Genomic DNA, 15,288 nt, shown 5'->3' on the forward strand with positions numbered 1-15,288 from the left:
GGCCCACTTATGGCCAAATTGGTTTGTATGTGATGCAACATGCAAAATCAGTTTGACATCCTTTCATTAGAGGATTGACATATGATAGGGTGGTAAATACATTATAGGGTTACCTAGGCAACCACAACCTGGAACGTCTACTAGTAGCCAAACATCTGTGTCAAAGTGATGCTTTACAGACAAACTGCTTCCTGTGTGGACGGGGAGACATCATACTATAATTAGTTTATGCATATGTATGGATGTATGTTTGCATGTTCCCTATTTCCTCCTGGGGGAGTGGAGCCATCTTGATGAAACTTTGCATAAACATTGCTTAGGGAACTGCGAGTGCCAGCATCTATTATGCATATACAAACATTTTCCAAAAATCACATATACTGTTAAGAAAAAATTTAATGAACACTTTATATTTAGACTACAGCATCAAGTCAAACTTCTAGAATATTGATCTGTTCAATTAAGTAATTGAAGGGGTTGTTAATATGTTTTAGCTGCTTTGACGAAATTAACAGCAGGTGGGACAACAATGAGACAAGCCCCAAAACAGGAATGATTTTACAGGTGGAAGCCACTAACATTTTTTTCCCCTCTCATCTTTTCTGATTTTTTTTCAGTAGTTTGGCATTCGCATAGCTCATATATGTATGTATATTTGTATGATCTTTATCTGCTGCATGTAGCGTGGTGATTTTCTTGTCTGCATAATTGTGGCTATAAAGTTCAAATGTGATAAACAGACACCCACTGCCATTTATCAGTAAGGGATTTAGTGTTACACAGTTAACAGTTTAGAGGAGCAACAAAGAGAAATAATGAGTTCAGGACTTTGCACATTAAATTGTTGCTCCATCGTGTCACCAACAAGCTTTTTACTGTGTTTACTGTATTGTGCTTAGACTGACAGCAGAGCAGCGCTTTGTTACAGTCACATTGCCACCCCCTCTCTGCTGGACATCTTTCTTTGTGGTTCTCATGCTGTAATGGATCAGCCCCCCTTCACTTCACTGACAGATGTGAGTTGGGTTCATGTTATGTGATCCCGACCGGGTTTTTGCCCTGAAAGATCAACTCAACTTCTTAAGGTGTGCTCAGCAGGAGGCGTTCTTGTCGTGAAAGCTGTGGCATTGTGGTTATGTACTTTGAACCTAAGCATTTCTGTTGGGGCGTTTTAAAGGGTGTTCAGCTGCTCAGTTTCTCTTTGGTCCAGTGTCTTAACAGCACCCTAGGATCTTTACTTTGTGTCTCACACTGCATAAATCTATTTTAAACTGTGAACAAATAAATCCCGAGGCCACTAACAGCATAAGGCTCTCTTTTGCTTCTTTAATTCAGTGTCTGCTCAGCTGCAGTAATGACGCAGCCTCCTGCTGGTCACATTTAGCTGGAACCTTTTTCTCTTTAGGAAAAGTCTGTCTTAAGGCGTCCTGGGTTTCTTTTAACAGAGCCTCTCTGTGTGCAATGTACCGCTGCCGCCTGTTGGCCCTGTACTGCTCCAGTCTCTTTGCCTCAGCCTGGGGATCCTGCAGCACTCCCTCCCACCTCAGGCTGAGAGTCTGAGCTGGGAGAGAGTGCTGCGGGACATTGAGCACTGTCACGTATCCCTGAGCAGTATCTCCGTTTCCATCGCTTTTATGGTTCTCTGTCAGCGTGGCTGGAGAGTCCTTGCGGTGATTTTTCCTCTTTCGTTCTCGTTTCTTCTTAGTGGAGGCTCTGATCTTGGGAACCTGGTCTTGGGACTGACCCGGACTCTGAGGAGGCACAAGGGCCAGCGGCAAGATGTCAGGAGGCAAAGATACAGCCAGAAGTTTCTCTGTAGGGAAGCATTATAAACATGTAGGGAAACTAGCAAACAAAACTGAGGCTTCCTATTACTAATGACTTCCTATGGAGATTAAGGACTTTTGGCTTGGGTTACAGTAGAGAGCTATGATAGGTTAATGAGGAGGCACGGGGTCGATTCTCTGACGACCTATTCAAGTGATTTGAGGGATGAAACATGAGGGTCAGATGTTTTTCCATGCCTTTTCTTTTTTTTTTTTCTCTGTAGCATGACCAATAATAAATCAATGCTGTGCTGTGAGAGTTTCAAGAGCTTTTTATTAGGTCACAGTTTATCATTTCAGAATGGTTTCTGTACTAGCTGGTAGCATGGACTCCATCAGAAACATACATTTCATGGTCTGCTTCTAATATCCTTTCAATAACAAAAAATGTGGCACTGTAATTTAATTTCCTCTCCTCTAACGTGCCCTCGAGGCACAAATCTAATTTTCAGTGCTTTTCAGCACGAGGACTTCATTTTTCTAGATTTTGAGGTTGTCTTTGATTCAGAGATAGGCAGGTAGATCCATCACATATTCTTTTCATAAACTTTCAGTGTAGTGATTTTACTAGTTAAGGGAAAACACATAATATTATATATGAATCAGAACTTGAGTTCCACTGATAAAAAAAAAGAGAATAAAATACCTGCATTTTCACAGTTGGAAACAATGCTTTTGTTTCTTTTCTTCTTTGTCTGCATACTGGTGTCTCAGTGCCGATGAGTAGGTCTGCTCACGCCAAACCAACTGATGAACAGGATAAAATTCTTCTTAGATTATTCTTCTTACTCACTGCAGGCAAGAAACCTCGGTGGAAACAAGTAGCCTGTCAGGAGCTGCCCTTCAATCTTATTTATTTAAAACAAATACGTTTTCTACAAACGGGGGGAGATGGACTAAGTACTGCGAGCTGCAGAGCTACCTTTTGTGCCTCACAATCACGCTACACCGCCAAGTTGCCAAGTGACGCCTCTCCATGGCAACAGGACACACCTTCCCAGAGAAGAATGTCTTCGGGTCTCGTCGACACGTCAAACGAAGTAAGCCGAATTCGAGCTGCACTGTTCGTCTTTGCTCTGTGATCCTGACCGTGCTGCCAGCTGCCAGTGAATCAATCACTTTGACAATGAAGACATTTTAGAAACAGAAGGATGAACCTCATAGACTTTATTTGTTTAGCTGTTTTTATCTGACGCATTAAGTTTGCTGTTGATTTGGGAACCACGAGAAAGTTGATGGGAATCACGGGAAATCATGAGAAAGTTGAAATTGAAAACAAGTCTTATTTTTGTCTTCTGGGGAATACAGTGACTTGCATGAAGCGCGAATAGGAAACCAGTGACAGACAGGTATTCTGTATTTGAAATCGGTACGTTACACACATCATGAATAATGTGATTGTTGCCCAGGGTTAAAGCAGTTGACCCCGGCGTGATTTGAACACGCAACCTTCTGATCTGGAGTCAGACGCGCTACCGTTGCGCCACGAGGTCTGTACTGTGCAACAAACAGGTTAAAAAAAATAAAACACTGAAAGAGCTACGAGCCTCTGGGCAGTGACATAATCTTTAAAAAATAGTTTCTATTTTCAAAATCAAAAGAAAAAAACTTTGTCATTGTGATTATTTAAGTTTATAAAAAGCTGGAAAGTAAAAAAAAAGTGTTTTAATCATGTTTAAGGGACTGAATGCCATCTGTAAAACTTTTGTCCTTCACACTCCTGCATGGGGATTTCAAAGCACTTCCACTGCATGCTGTGTGGTATTTTCTAGGGAGTTTCCATCCTTTTCCTGTTCCACAGAGTCGTGATCACCACTGGTTCCTTGTACTGCACACACATCTGCCTTTTCCCGTAATTATTAAGTGTTACATGCACTTTAACCTTCCTATTAATTTCCAAGTAGCTAATTTTGGCCCCCGGGCGCTATGCTTGGTCTGCTCTTAAACGCTAAACGCAGCAGTGCTAAAAATAGACTCAGTGCTGGATTTCAAGCGGATCTGTCCTGGTTCTGCATTTCCCCCACATATCTGTGATCTTCCAACAAGAACTACAGGAGGAAAAGGGACAAACCATCTGCTGAGTCACAGAGGACACGTAGCATTTATGCATGCAGTGGTGACAAAGTTCAGAGTGAGACGCGATAGAAAGGTTTTTAAAGTCCTCTTTTTCCAAACGACACTGTTGGAACTGTCAAAAATAAAAACACTTTTAAAAAAACAGGATTGCATAAATGAGCAAGCAAAACTGATAAATCATGGGCAAAACAACAAAAGAGATCAAGTTTCCACAGCTAAACACATGAAACACGTGAACCACCTTTGACCCAGAATATTACATTTTCCACTTCTAGGTCATGTGACTGTGTTACATTTCATGCGTTTTGACCCATGCCTCTGTCACGTCTTGCGCTGGTGTGCTTACACTCTGGCTGCGGTGGAGGAAGATGTGACTCGCGTGCTTCTCCATCTGGTGCAGACATAATTACACAAACAGATTTTTACATGCAGTAAGTGCACTGGCATCTGCTTGTGAGGCCACTGTCAACAACAGCTCAAGTGCTTTTACAAACATGACAAGTTGGATTTTTTTTGAAGGTGCATTAAATAAATCACAATCCTGTAACAGTAGGTGTTTTACAGATGAGAGTTCATTACTGGTATTCCCCCAGGCACTCTAGACATGTATAGCAGTTTTCAGAGAGCACTTAGATCATTTTATATGCTGAACAGGGTTATTCTGTGTTAAATATATATCTGGGCTGGATTTCTACCTAAAATAATTATTTATGGCATACTCAACACTGGGAGTGGCACAGTAGATTGGCTTTTCTTTGTTTCCAATGCTGATAGCATTTCCCAAAAAATATCTGAGTGGTAGGTCACTATGGTCTTGTAGGAACTCATGAAGAATTTGGGAATTTACAGGGGTCAAAATCATCTTAATACACCTTACTCATATTCTGTGGGAAACGCTGTTCTAAAAATATTCATGAAAAAGGAAGAAGACATTTGAAAGTGGCCTTGTGAGGATTTGCTGCGTGTCCTCAGTGTGTCAGGTGACAGTGAGGAAGCAGCTTTTCAAACTGCACCAACCTTAAAGCTGCAGAGTGACAAGCCCAGGTTCACGGGAGAGAGACAGAAAGAAGCAAGGACTGAGAAGCAGTCACTGCTGCGTGAGCGTCTGTGTGCGTCAGCACTGAGAGGGTAACTAATTCATCTCGACCTGCTGATGTCTCCGGAGGCCTCTTGCAGACTCGTATTAATAGAACAACAGCACAACTTTTGTGCAAATAGTTGTCTGTCAAAAGTGGAATCCTGCTTAATCAGCACTAACACTGAATTGTTCACATTTCGACGGGTCATGATTCCTGTTCTTCCAGAGAGTTAAACTGAGGCAGAAGTGTAGCATAGCTTTTAAATCTTTTTTTTCTCCAATATGAGAATAGTTCCTGCACAACAAGGTTTGTGGATTTATTGGGGTAATCGGGCTTCTGGAAAGAGACGCTGCTTTTAAATGTATTTTTGTTGCATTGAGCAGAACAAGGCATGTGCTCTCCGGTTCCACTATATCCAAGAGAAGACACAAAAACTGGGAATCTCAAACCAACAAAATCTGGGATCAACAGTCCTGCCAGTCAGGGGGGAAGAAAGGTTTTTAGGTAAACTGTAGCTTTAAAACTTTAAACTTATGGTAAGTGCTTATCAAATTATGCTTTTTATAAAAATGTGATAGCATTTCATAACACAGCCCATTAGGAATTAAATGGAATTTCACTGTATTTTGTTCTGAAATTACAGAGCAATGATATTTAACAGTATATTTTACATTACAATAAAAGGGTAGCAATTCAAGTTTTTACAGGAAAGAAAAAAATAGTTAAACTATAGGTAATTTTAAGTCGTGCACAAGTTCTAGGTAATTTGGTGGAAAACCCAAACAACGTTTCTCCATCTGTAAATTTTGCATTATGACGTATTACCCGCTGCCAAGTATTCATAGGTAATTAGTAATTATATTGTTATTTCTAAAAGGGAATTACACCGTTAGTCACAGACCAGAAAAAAACTGCCTGAAGTTTCAATAACTGTCGTGTCGAGTGCAAAAAGAAATGTGATGATTTTGAGCATCAAATGTGAGGACTTCGTCATTTACTGTCCTAATTGGGTCTTTTTGTTTGTAATTAAACACATTAAACAATTAATTCATCATTGCACTATTTCCAATAACCTATTAGCTGCACTGTCATATGGAATCCGCCCACTCAACAAACAGTAGTAAATGCATAAGTAATGATAATCTAATGGAAAGCGTGTCGTGTAATACAGCATGTGTGACAGCATCTATATAGTACTTATGTGCGTGTTTTCTACTTTAGGCAGGGAAATAAAACCTGACGTTTTAACGTGAGTTACTACAAACAGGTCAATCTGCTGTCTCACGGCATGCACTTGTCTTGCGTGTACACGTCAGATCCGTGCAGGTTTTGACGTCCGTTTCTCGTGCAGGCCCACGTCATCACGCTGCCAGCTGATCGGAGTGGGAAGCCGGGTGTGTGTCTCGCCTGGGTGTGTGTGAGAGTGAAAGAGAGAGAGAGAGAGGCAGAGAGACACAGAAAGAGAGAGAAGGTGGGGGGGGGGCAGGAGTTGTGTAAAAGGGGCTGAAGTCCTGCGCTGTCTTCTCCGCTGCTGCTGCTGCTGTGTGCTCCACACACTTAAACGCTGTCAAACGTTTCCGTAGCGCGGACGCAAATTTTTTCCACAGACAGCGACACACCCAGGCGGACTCCGCCGAGCAGTGGGCGAGGCAGCCTGAACTCCGCCGGACCGTTCAAGACGTGCCGGAGCGGGCAGGAGCGACCCGGCTGCTGTTGGTGGTCAAGGTGGGGCGTATTACTCAGTGTGTGTGTTTCTGCTGGCTGAATGCTTGCTCTTGTCAGCCTGGTTTAGCCTTTGGCGGCTTGATGACCCAGTTTACGTGGAAATGGCAAATGGGGATGCGTCCTTCTCATACTTTATTCAAGTGTAATTCACCCCTGCTGCGGGTTTTCCGCGAATCGGCGTCGTCAGATTGAGGAGGGCATGGATTTGATGTTTTAGGAGTTCTGGTTGTGAAGGCCTGTGTGTGTGTGTGTGTGTGTGTGTGTGTGTGTGTGTGTGTGTGTGTGTGTGTGTGTGTGTGTGTGTGTGTGAGAGAGAGAGAGCAAGAGAGCGAGAGAGAGAGAGAGAGCAGGCCCTCTAACACAGGGGAGCTCATAGGATTTATGAGCACCTTAGAAATCTGACATTTGGCCATCCCACCATAAGAACTTAATTTCCATAGGTGGGCAAGAGCTTTCCATTTATTTTATTTATTTACACGCAGCTGTAATACTGCATAAATGTGCAAATATTATATTAGTCATCTTTAGTCCTACATTAATACAGAAGAGAGCAAAAAAAGCCTCTACAAGCACACAGACAGCCTTAGTGAAAATGTTCAGAGCTCTTGTTTTTTTTTTTTAAACCATGAGTGTAAAACTAAAGCGCATCCATCCAAATCAAAAGCTGGATTTGGAGGCTACAGCAACATGTCTGCGTTAAAACTTCACATTAAAAAGTGTCAGCACTCAAAGCCTTTTTAAAATCTGCTGAGTTCATAGCAGGCCAAGGAAAAAGCCTGCGCTCAAGTAGGGGATAGGTGAAAACCAGGATAACTGAGGCCGAGTCATTTCTCAGAAATGCAGTGACACCCGCCGTCATCTGGCACAGATGGGAAGATTCTTCAAGTGGAAGATGAGTTTATAAACACGACTTTGTAACTCTGGATGTTTATAAGGAGCAGGATAACATTCTTTAAGCTGCTGACGCAACAAAGCGTATGTAGGCCTTGCTGCCCAGGCCCTCCAGTCTCCTCATCTCATATATATATATATATATATATATATATATATATATATATATATATATATATATATATATATATATATATATATATATATATATATATATATATATATATATATATATATACATACATATATATATATATATGCATATGTATAGGGTTTCCCTTCAGCCTGCCTCATTTGTATAAAACATCTTAAAAGCAAAGTGCAAATATGCATGGGATAAATGGTTAGAGGGCAAAGCTTGCTGTAGTGTCTGTTACATCGATGGAGCATGTCTTACATAATTGTGCAGCCAGAGTTCAGTGTGCCGGTAGGAATGCGCAATAGACTGTCACGAGCTGCATTTGTGCCATTGCAACCCAGAGTGTGACATAAGCTGCCCTGTCAGTGAGAATCACATGGCAATGACAAGATGTCCGTTAAAAAGCAACTCATCTGTGTTGTTTCCTTTGCATCCAGGCAAAAAAGAAAAGAAAGAAAGGAAAAAAAGCAACCTCCCCCTGTGCTGTGTTGCTGCCTTCATTTGCAGAAGTGAAGCCATCTTGCTCAACTTGGGCTACACCCTTCATTCCTACTGCGTGCCTTGTAAAGGGAGGATGGGGCAAGAAGGGATGTGTTATGTAGGTTCACTAAAGAAAAAAGAAAGAAAAGATCCAGCGCTTTAAAACAAAATGGCACAGACTGCCTGAGGACAGGCTTACAGGCCTCATGCTGCACATTACCATTTCCAGGCAGTGTCATGAATTCAGAGTGGCATTCAGACACTCCTGTTAGCAAATAAAACAGCCTACACTCCTTATTCGTGGTGATCTCAGGGTTAAAGTCAGATAGCCTTTAAAGTCCGGCAAACGGAGATCAGCAGAGTGTAAGAACGGGCCCTCTGCTCTATGAAGAGCGCTGCCAAAGCCACCGCCCTTTCTCTGTCTTTGTCCCCATTCCCAGTCTGAAATGTTCACTCTGTATTACAGACTACAATCTGGGACAGTAAACACGCTCAAGCAGGGCCACACCCACAGCAAAGGAATGCACCTGAATTGATATATGCAACAGATGCATAACGTTTAATTATCCTCCGTTTTCAGTCACTGAGGTGTAGCAGCATTCAAACCCCCGTCGCTGTCTCTCCAAACGTGGAGATAACTGCAGCAAAGTCACAGTCATGATCGAAGTAATCTTATCTCGACCCTGAGCGTAGAGGTCAAAGAAGTAGGCTCAAAGCATGGTAAGAGGTCTCTGTCTGTCTCACCTAGTCTCAACTTTGCACTGTATGTTTTTGTGTTTTCTCTTCCTCACCTTCAGCAAAATGTCCCACCCACATATCATGTAACTTCTCTTCTCTTCTCTTCTCTTCTCTTCTCTTCTCTTCTCTTCTCTTCTCTTTCTGTTTAGCATAATTGTGGGCTAAAGTCTGATAAGAAAACCTCCTAAAGAGTTAAAATGTCAGCAGTTCCTCGGTTTGTACATGGTTCATTTACACCGTCCTGTTTACAACCATCATTTCTATTTCACGTCCTGCCCATTCAACTCCACTGTGTTTTTCCTTTTTCTTATCCCATTTTGCTGTGGCAGAGAATGCACATCGACGGTCCCAGATAAACTCAATCCTTTTTGTATTAGGCTGTTTGTTATCTGTATATAAGCCTGTCTCAAGGCCTTCGACAAAACCCCCCGGTTCTGTCTGCCTCCCTTTCTTGGATGATGCAGCCAGAAATAAAGAGAAGGGGGTGGGGAGGGTCAAACCTGACAGTGAAGCCTCAGCCTGGACAGTCCAGATGTAGATGAGTAGAGAGACAGGCGATGGGTAAGGAACAGAGCGATGGAAAAAAAGGAGTGGAGGAGACTATGCGAGCCCACAGCAGCCAGATGGAATTTCTAACATACGCAGCAGGAATGTCAGGAATGCAGGACAGTCTGATCTGACCAAGGGAGAGGGTGGAGAGGACAGACGAGTCAGGAAAGACAAAAAAAAGAAGAAGAAGTGGAGATATAGGAAAGAGTGGCACAGCAAAAGAGCCGGGAGACTCAACACTGGCTGGCTTTGTTAACATAAAAATACAGAGTCACTTTTCGTGGAGGGAGTGGCACGCGATGGAACAAATAAGCAATTCAGTTTCAATTTTGACGCTGTGGCAGTCATAGTGAACAGTTAACACTGCGAGTACTCCTGAGGGTGGCCCGGGGACTCGTACTGCACGTCCTCTTCACTGACTTCATTCAGAAACTTTTTTCCTAACTGCTAGTGGCTTGTTTCCAGAGATGCCAGTGTCAGTTTGTCAGTCTGTCATTCTGTTGATCCCGCACTTCCGCAAAGCCTGCAGTACAACAGCTGGCATGAAACTTGATGCGTGCATGCTAAGACGATAAAGTAAGGTGGTGAAAATTACTTTGGCTAAACGTCAGCACATTTACATTGTCACTGAGTGCCTTTAAACATAATGGTTTTAGTTTTTACTCTTATGAAAGACCATGGACCCCGCACACATTAAGAGGAGTCAGACTAGAATGAAAGTTGCTCAGTTGCACCTATGGTCCAAACTCACTGACTAGCATAATTTGTGACTGAGTTATTGGCCAATTCCCACACAACTGGATAATCCTACTTCCTGTCTCTTAGATTAGAATGACTATACTGGCCATTCTAAGACCACATAGTACAAAATGGACTTCATTTTTCATTCAATGTGACGTGAAAGTAGTGATTAAGCCCATAAAGTCAAAAAGAAAGCGTTGCAAAGTTCAGAAGTGGACGGCTGTTTTCCCCATAGAGTTCAATTGAACTAGAAGTGTTTTTGAAACCAGAGAAGTCGCCCTCTATCGGCCATTAAAAGAATGCAGGTTTGAGACACTATCGTGTTGGCTTCACTTTTTAGACCTGGAAGATTCACCCATCTTTTATGCTTTTATGTCATTAAAATCATCAGTTGAGCTGATGGAGAGCATGTGCACAGGACTCCTGCCAGCCTAGCTCACACGTTTCTTGTGGGTTTCCTAAACACAGAAATGGAATAAAAGAAAATAGATATATGCCTTCTAGTCTTTCCAAATGTTATTAACCCCAATTGATCAAATTCAGATAATATGCTGAAGTTACAGCGCAACCTAGCGCTGGTCCTAAGGCTTTCTGTTAAAGGAATTCCACAAAGTGAGTTGCAGCAACGTGGCAACCAGAGACCACAGAAAATCAGCTAGAAACCTAATTCAAGAGATGCGGGCAAAATTAGTGCTCATGACACAAAGTGGTTGGGTTAAACTTTCTCCACTTTAAGCTCCTGAAAGTGAAGGACACCTTTGACTGAAATATGTCAGGCTAATAAATAGAGGGCTACCTAGTGAACTGAAGCCTGTTCAGTACCCCAGTGATGATGACCAGCAACAAATACTAATGAGGGAACTTTTCATCTAGTGCACTGTCTCCACAGTTCTTATGGCGAGTGAGTGAATTTGCCTGCGATTGTCATGATAGCTGCTACATTTTGCAAATGTTTCCAACTGGTTCCACCTCTGACCATGCATGCTAAATTCTCCTAATGCGATGACGTCACTTTAACACTGATAACCATCAAACAATAATGGTACAACGCATGTAACACCGACTCGTGTTTAGCTAAAATCACTGGTAGCATTTAACATTTAGCATTTAGCTAGCATTGGTGCTCAGGATGTATCCTCCTGCTGCTGATTCATTCTCAGTGAATACACTTGCGCACTTGGAGAACGTGGTTGGTTTTGTTTCCTGGAGGCCAACTACAGCACAGCACTAATTAAAAGTCCTCTGTACCCCTAAAGAAAAATCAACTCCCCCCAGCGGCTATTGTATCTGTAAAACTGATGATTGCACAATTTAAGTTGCACAAAACGTCTTTCATGACCTTTTCTGCAGTGGAATTTAGTATCTATAAAACAATTGAAGGGCTTAGGAAAGCCATTAAATGGTCATGAAAAATAAATGCGAAGTCCACAGGTGGGGACAAAATGGAAGCAAACCAGGAAGAAGGAAGGCTTTTCTTTGCAATCGTCGCACTGCGTCACACCAGTCACATTGAATGTTTCATTTTAAATAAACAAATCAGACTGTTTACAAAAAAAGATAAGCTCGGGGTGTGGAGGTCAGCAATAATGTCAAATACTGAATCCTGAGAGATGGGGGCTGGGGTAGGGGGCACAGAGAGCCTAACTCCTGAAAGAGAGCAAAGGTGAACGTCCTTTCTTTAAGATTCAAATGAACTAAAACCATTTCTGAGTAAATAAAGTAATCAGATGCCGTCTTTTTAAATCAAATATCTGACGCAGAATTGGGAGGGTACTTAAAAAAAAGATAATACACTTCATTCCTGATACTTTTACCAGTGCACGTCATCGACGAGTCAGAACAGGCAGGCTGCTGACTCACCCACTTCAGAAAAAAATCTGACGTTTGACATGAGCATATCTGTCCTAGTGGCTGGTTTTCTGTGCACACCCAGTAGATTTCATGTCAAAGCTCTGTGCATGCATAGAAATGACCCCTCAACTTGATGTTTGAGTAAAATCCAACTCAGTTTGAGGCAAAATGATTTCTACCCATGACCACGTCTCTGGCATTTTCATAAATCTTGCTGATTGAGACCCGCACAGCCCCACCGTGCACAGTCCACAGGGCCGTGAACCACCTGAGATTATTCTTGCCCTCCTTACAGCAGGAATGTGCAGCATGTGTTACTCATCGTCGACAGGAGAAGTGGAGCATGTCCTCAGTATCTTAAGATCAACACAAAATTGCATTCTTTGAAGGCTAGAAAAACACTGAGCTACTTTACTTCGCATGTGTTTGGCTGCAAGTGGTTAGTTTTCAAACTCTCTGCATGTGTATTTACTTCTTTGCATCAGCTCGAAACGCTTTCCAAGCCCTCGGGTCTGCATTGGAGTGAAATTCAGAAATAAGTTACAAACTGTCAAAATTAAAAAGGAGAAGAAATAAAAATGTGGGGTAAAGACTAGAGCCAGTGTATTTACTCGGTAGTGCTGCATAAAGTGAAGTCAAGGCGGATGCATGTTTTTGGTTATGGCAAACCATTGTTTGGCCATTCACCCAAAACTACAAAGTAGATCTACAAAGTTCAGTAGGATTCAACCATTCCTATAAAGCAAAAAAAAAAAAGTATATTTAGAGAGTTTCTAACTACTGAAAATACTTCTTTTGTTTCTGGCAATAGCTGTCATCTGGTCAGAAGATGCGTACCCCGAATATCTGAGTCGATTGATTATGACATTTGTTTTCTCAAATGAGTGTCATCTGGGTAACGTGAAAACAGCGAAAAAATCTGGCACACACTATTTGATAGACTGTACATAAAAGATGGCTGTCACACAATTGTTAGTGAAGTCATGTGGGAAACCTTAAGCAGTGGGTTTTGCAGTCACAGTTGTGTTTTAACAGCAAACATGACATTAGAAGCCAAAGTACTGTGGGTTTAATCTCTTTTGGGTAAGGGGACTAAGACTTGAAAAAAGTTATTAAGGCTGTAAATTCATGAGAAAAAGTATTACTATCATCATAGAAAAGGAAGCAAAGAATTATTTTTCCACAGACTTTAACACTGTTGCACTTCTTTTTTCATAGCCAGTGGATCTGCCCCCTCTGGCCATTAGAAAAAATGCAGCTTTACTGGACGCTACATCCATCTTCTATATACAGTCAATCGCCTGGACCATGCTTCTAGCAAGGCTGGAAAATTCTGTTTAGTTACTTTAATTTAGATATGAATCTTATCTTTGTTAGTTAACCTGCTTAAACCACGTAGTCAGCTGTACAGTTACAACATACCACTAGGTTAGATGACAGCTCTAATTTAGATGAGTTATAGTACAGGTGTTCTCTGGAACACACCCAAACTTTTTTAAAACTTCAAAAACAAATATTTCTTTGGACTTCTGCAGGGTCTCTTCTCTCTTGTACGGGCTGTCTGCTCCTATTCAGCGCTTCTCGCTCATCCTTTGTAACCATGGTAACTGACAAAATTTCTTTTTTTTTCTCATTCAGGAGGCTGCTCTCTGAATGCGAGCATCCTGTAACTAAAAGAATGTCTAAGAATTTCTCGCTGGCACTGTATATCGTGCAGAGGCAGCTGAGCCGCTGATCCGCTTGTCCATCCTGGTGATCTGACGCATGATCTTGTGTGCATCTCCCCGGGCACTTTTTTTACTTTGCATATCAGCTCACTTCACCCACTTACTCACAGCTGATTGCACACACTGTGATTCGACTGCACCCACTTACTGTACGTGTGTGACTGGCTGTATGCCACCTCATGCCCACGCTACTAAAGCAGGGAGTTTGTAGGGGAAGTTAAACAATCTTTTCTTCTCTTTCTGCAGAAATACATGCACCTAAAGCCAGAGGAAGAAAGAGGAAGGAGTCACCATTTGCGCCTTAAAGCGGATTGTGCATCACTGCAGGCTCTCTCACGCTCGCCGGCTTCATACCAGCTGATGCACAGCAGTTCTTCACTGGCAAGCTTTATGTTTCTGTACACATGCTAAAGCTGCCAGCTGAAGAACTGCTCTGGCCAGCTCTGCTCCCGGAAGGCTCAAGAAGAGGAAGCAGATGACGGGTGATGGGAATTTGGCTGAAGAGGACTTTTATAACCTGTAAGATTGGACCAGAAACATTGTATAGATTATAGGCAGACATGTTATCCTTTTCCCACCAAAAACTGCTTGAATTGTGTTTTTTATGTCTTTTAATAAAGCACAAAATATTTTCTCAGATGTGTTGTTGCAGTCACGCTATAGACAATAAAGTGCATACCAGCACTGCATGTTCTCTCGTCCAAAAATAACAGCACACTCACAGAGAGGCACATGACTACGCAAAAATGTGTCACACCTAATGGCTTTTAAGTATCTGCTGATCCCATCAAAGGATCAGAGTAAATTAAGATGCTCTTTAAATGCTAAATTGTCAAAGCAAATTGGTTTCAGATCTGCAATAACTGCCCGGTCTTTGTTCTCATGTTAAGTCAACACGATGGCATTCAGTCAGGACTGTTTGTACCCAATTGGATTGCTGTTACATATAAACCAGAAAGAGAAGAGAAAAAAACTTCCCTAATGTCTGTTGTTCAGAGCCTAAAGGCATCACCAGCTGCTTTAAGGAATTCCTTCACAGTGTGTTCAAGGGTGAACTCACACGATTGTCAAACTGGGAGAGGCCCTGAAATTGAAAAAACTATGTATAGTAGAGCAAACTACTTATTTTTTTATGTAGAGGATAAAAATGTATAGTTGTTTCAGTTTTTCTTTCAGAGTTAGTAAGTTGATTAAAAACAAAAATCAGTCACATTATGCTGATGTAATTTTTCAGCAGTACTTCAAATATACATATGACTGGAAAGCACATTCAGCACATTTGGCAACTTTTTAAAGCTGAACGAGCTCCTGCGGTTTGTTGGGCTGAGAAATCCTGAGTATTTTGTTCCACGCGGACAAACAGGAATTTGAAAGACGAAAGTAGAAGTTGAGAGTTGTTAGCGCAAACAACTTGATGATCTTAGTGCAGTGTCATAAAATCACCACCAGATGTCAGGATGCTCTGC

At 41.9% G+C, this 15,288-nt stretch overlaps 1 protein-coding gene, 1 long non-coding RNA gene and 1 other non-coding gene across 4 annotated transcripts; 1 reads left to right on the top strand and 2 right to left on the bottom strand.

Annotated features, from left to right (window-relative positions):
* Nucleotides 1-81: 81 nt before the first annotated feature.
* Nucleotides 82-2,789, bottom strand: LOC143420679 (uncharacterized). Of its 2 annotated transcripts, none has more exons than XM_076888798.1 (2): nucleotides 2,473-2,789; nucleotides 82-1,751 (listed from the first exon to the last, which is right to left on the bottom strand). In XM_076888798.1, exons 1-2 carry the CDS (start codon nucleotides 2,476-2,478, stop codon nucleotides 1,332-1,334), a joined length of 426 nt encoding a protein of 141 aa, XP_076744913.1. In that variant the 5' UTR covers nucleotides 2,479-2,789; the 3' UTR covers nucleotides 82-1,331. The 2 variants fall into 2 exon arrangements, with proteins under 2 accessions (XP_076744913.1, XP_076744912.1); XM_076888797.1 differs by having other exon boundaries at nucleotides 88-1,813.
* A 458-nt stretch (nucleotides 2,790-3,247) lies between these two features.
* On the bottom strand, nucleotides 3,248-3,319 carry trnaw-cca (transfer RNA tryptophan (anticodon CCA)). The gene has a single exon. It is a non-coding gene; the product is annotated as a tRNA-Trp (tRNA).
* A 3,054-nt stretch (nucleotides 3,320-6,373) lies between these two features.
* LOC143420852 (uncharacterized) lies at nucleotides 6,374-14,459 on the top strand. The gene is made up of 2 exons (XR_013100590.1): nucleotides 6,374-6,706; nucleotides 14,069-14,459. It is a non-coding gene; the product is annotated as an uncharacterized LOC143420852 (long non-coding RNA).
* Nucleotides 14,460-15,288: the final 829 nt, after the last annotated feature.

Source organism: Maylandia zebra, linkage group LG10 (assembly GCF_041146795.1).
Source record: "Maylandia zebra isolate NMK-2024a linkage group LG10, Mzebra_GT3a, whole genome shotgun sequence".
NCBI lineage: Eukaryota > Metazoa > Chordata > Actinopteri > Cichliformes > Cichlidae > Maylandia > Maylandia zebra.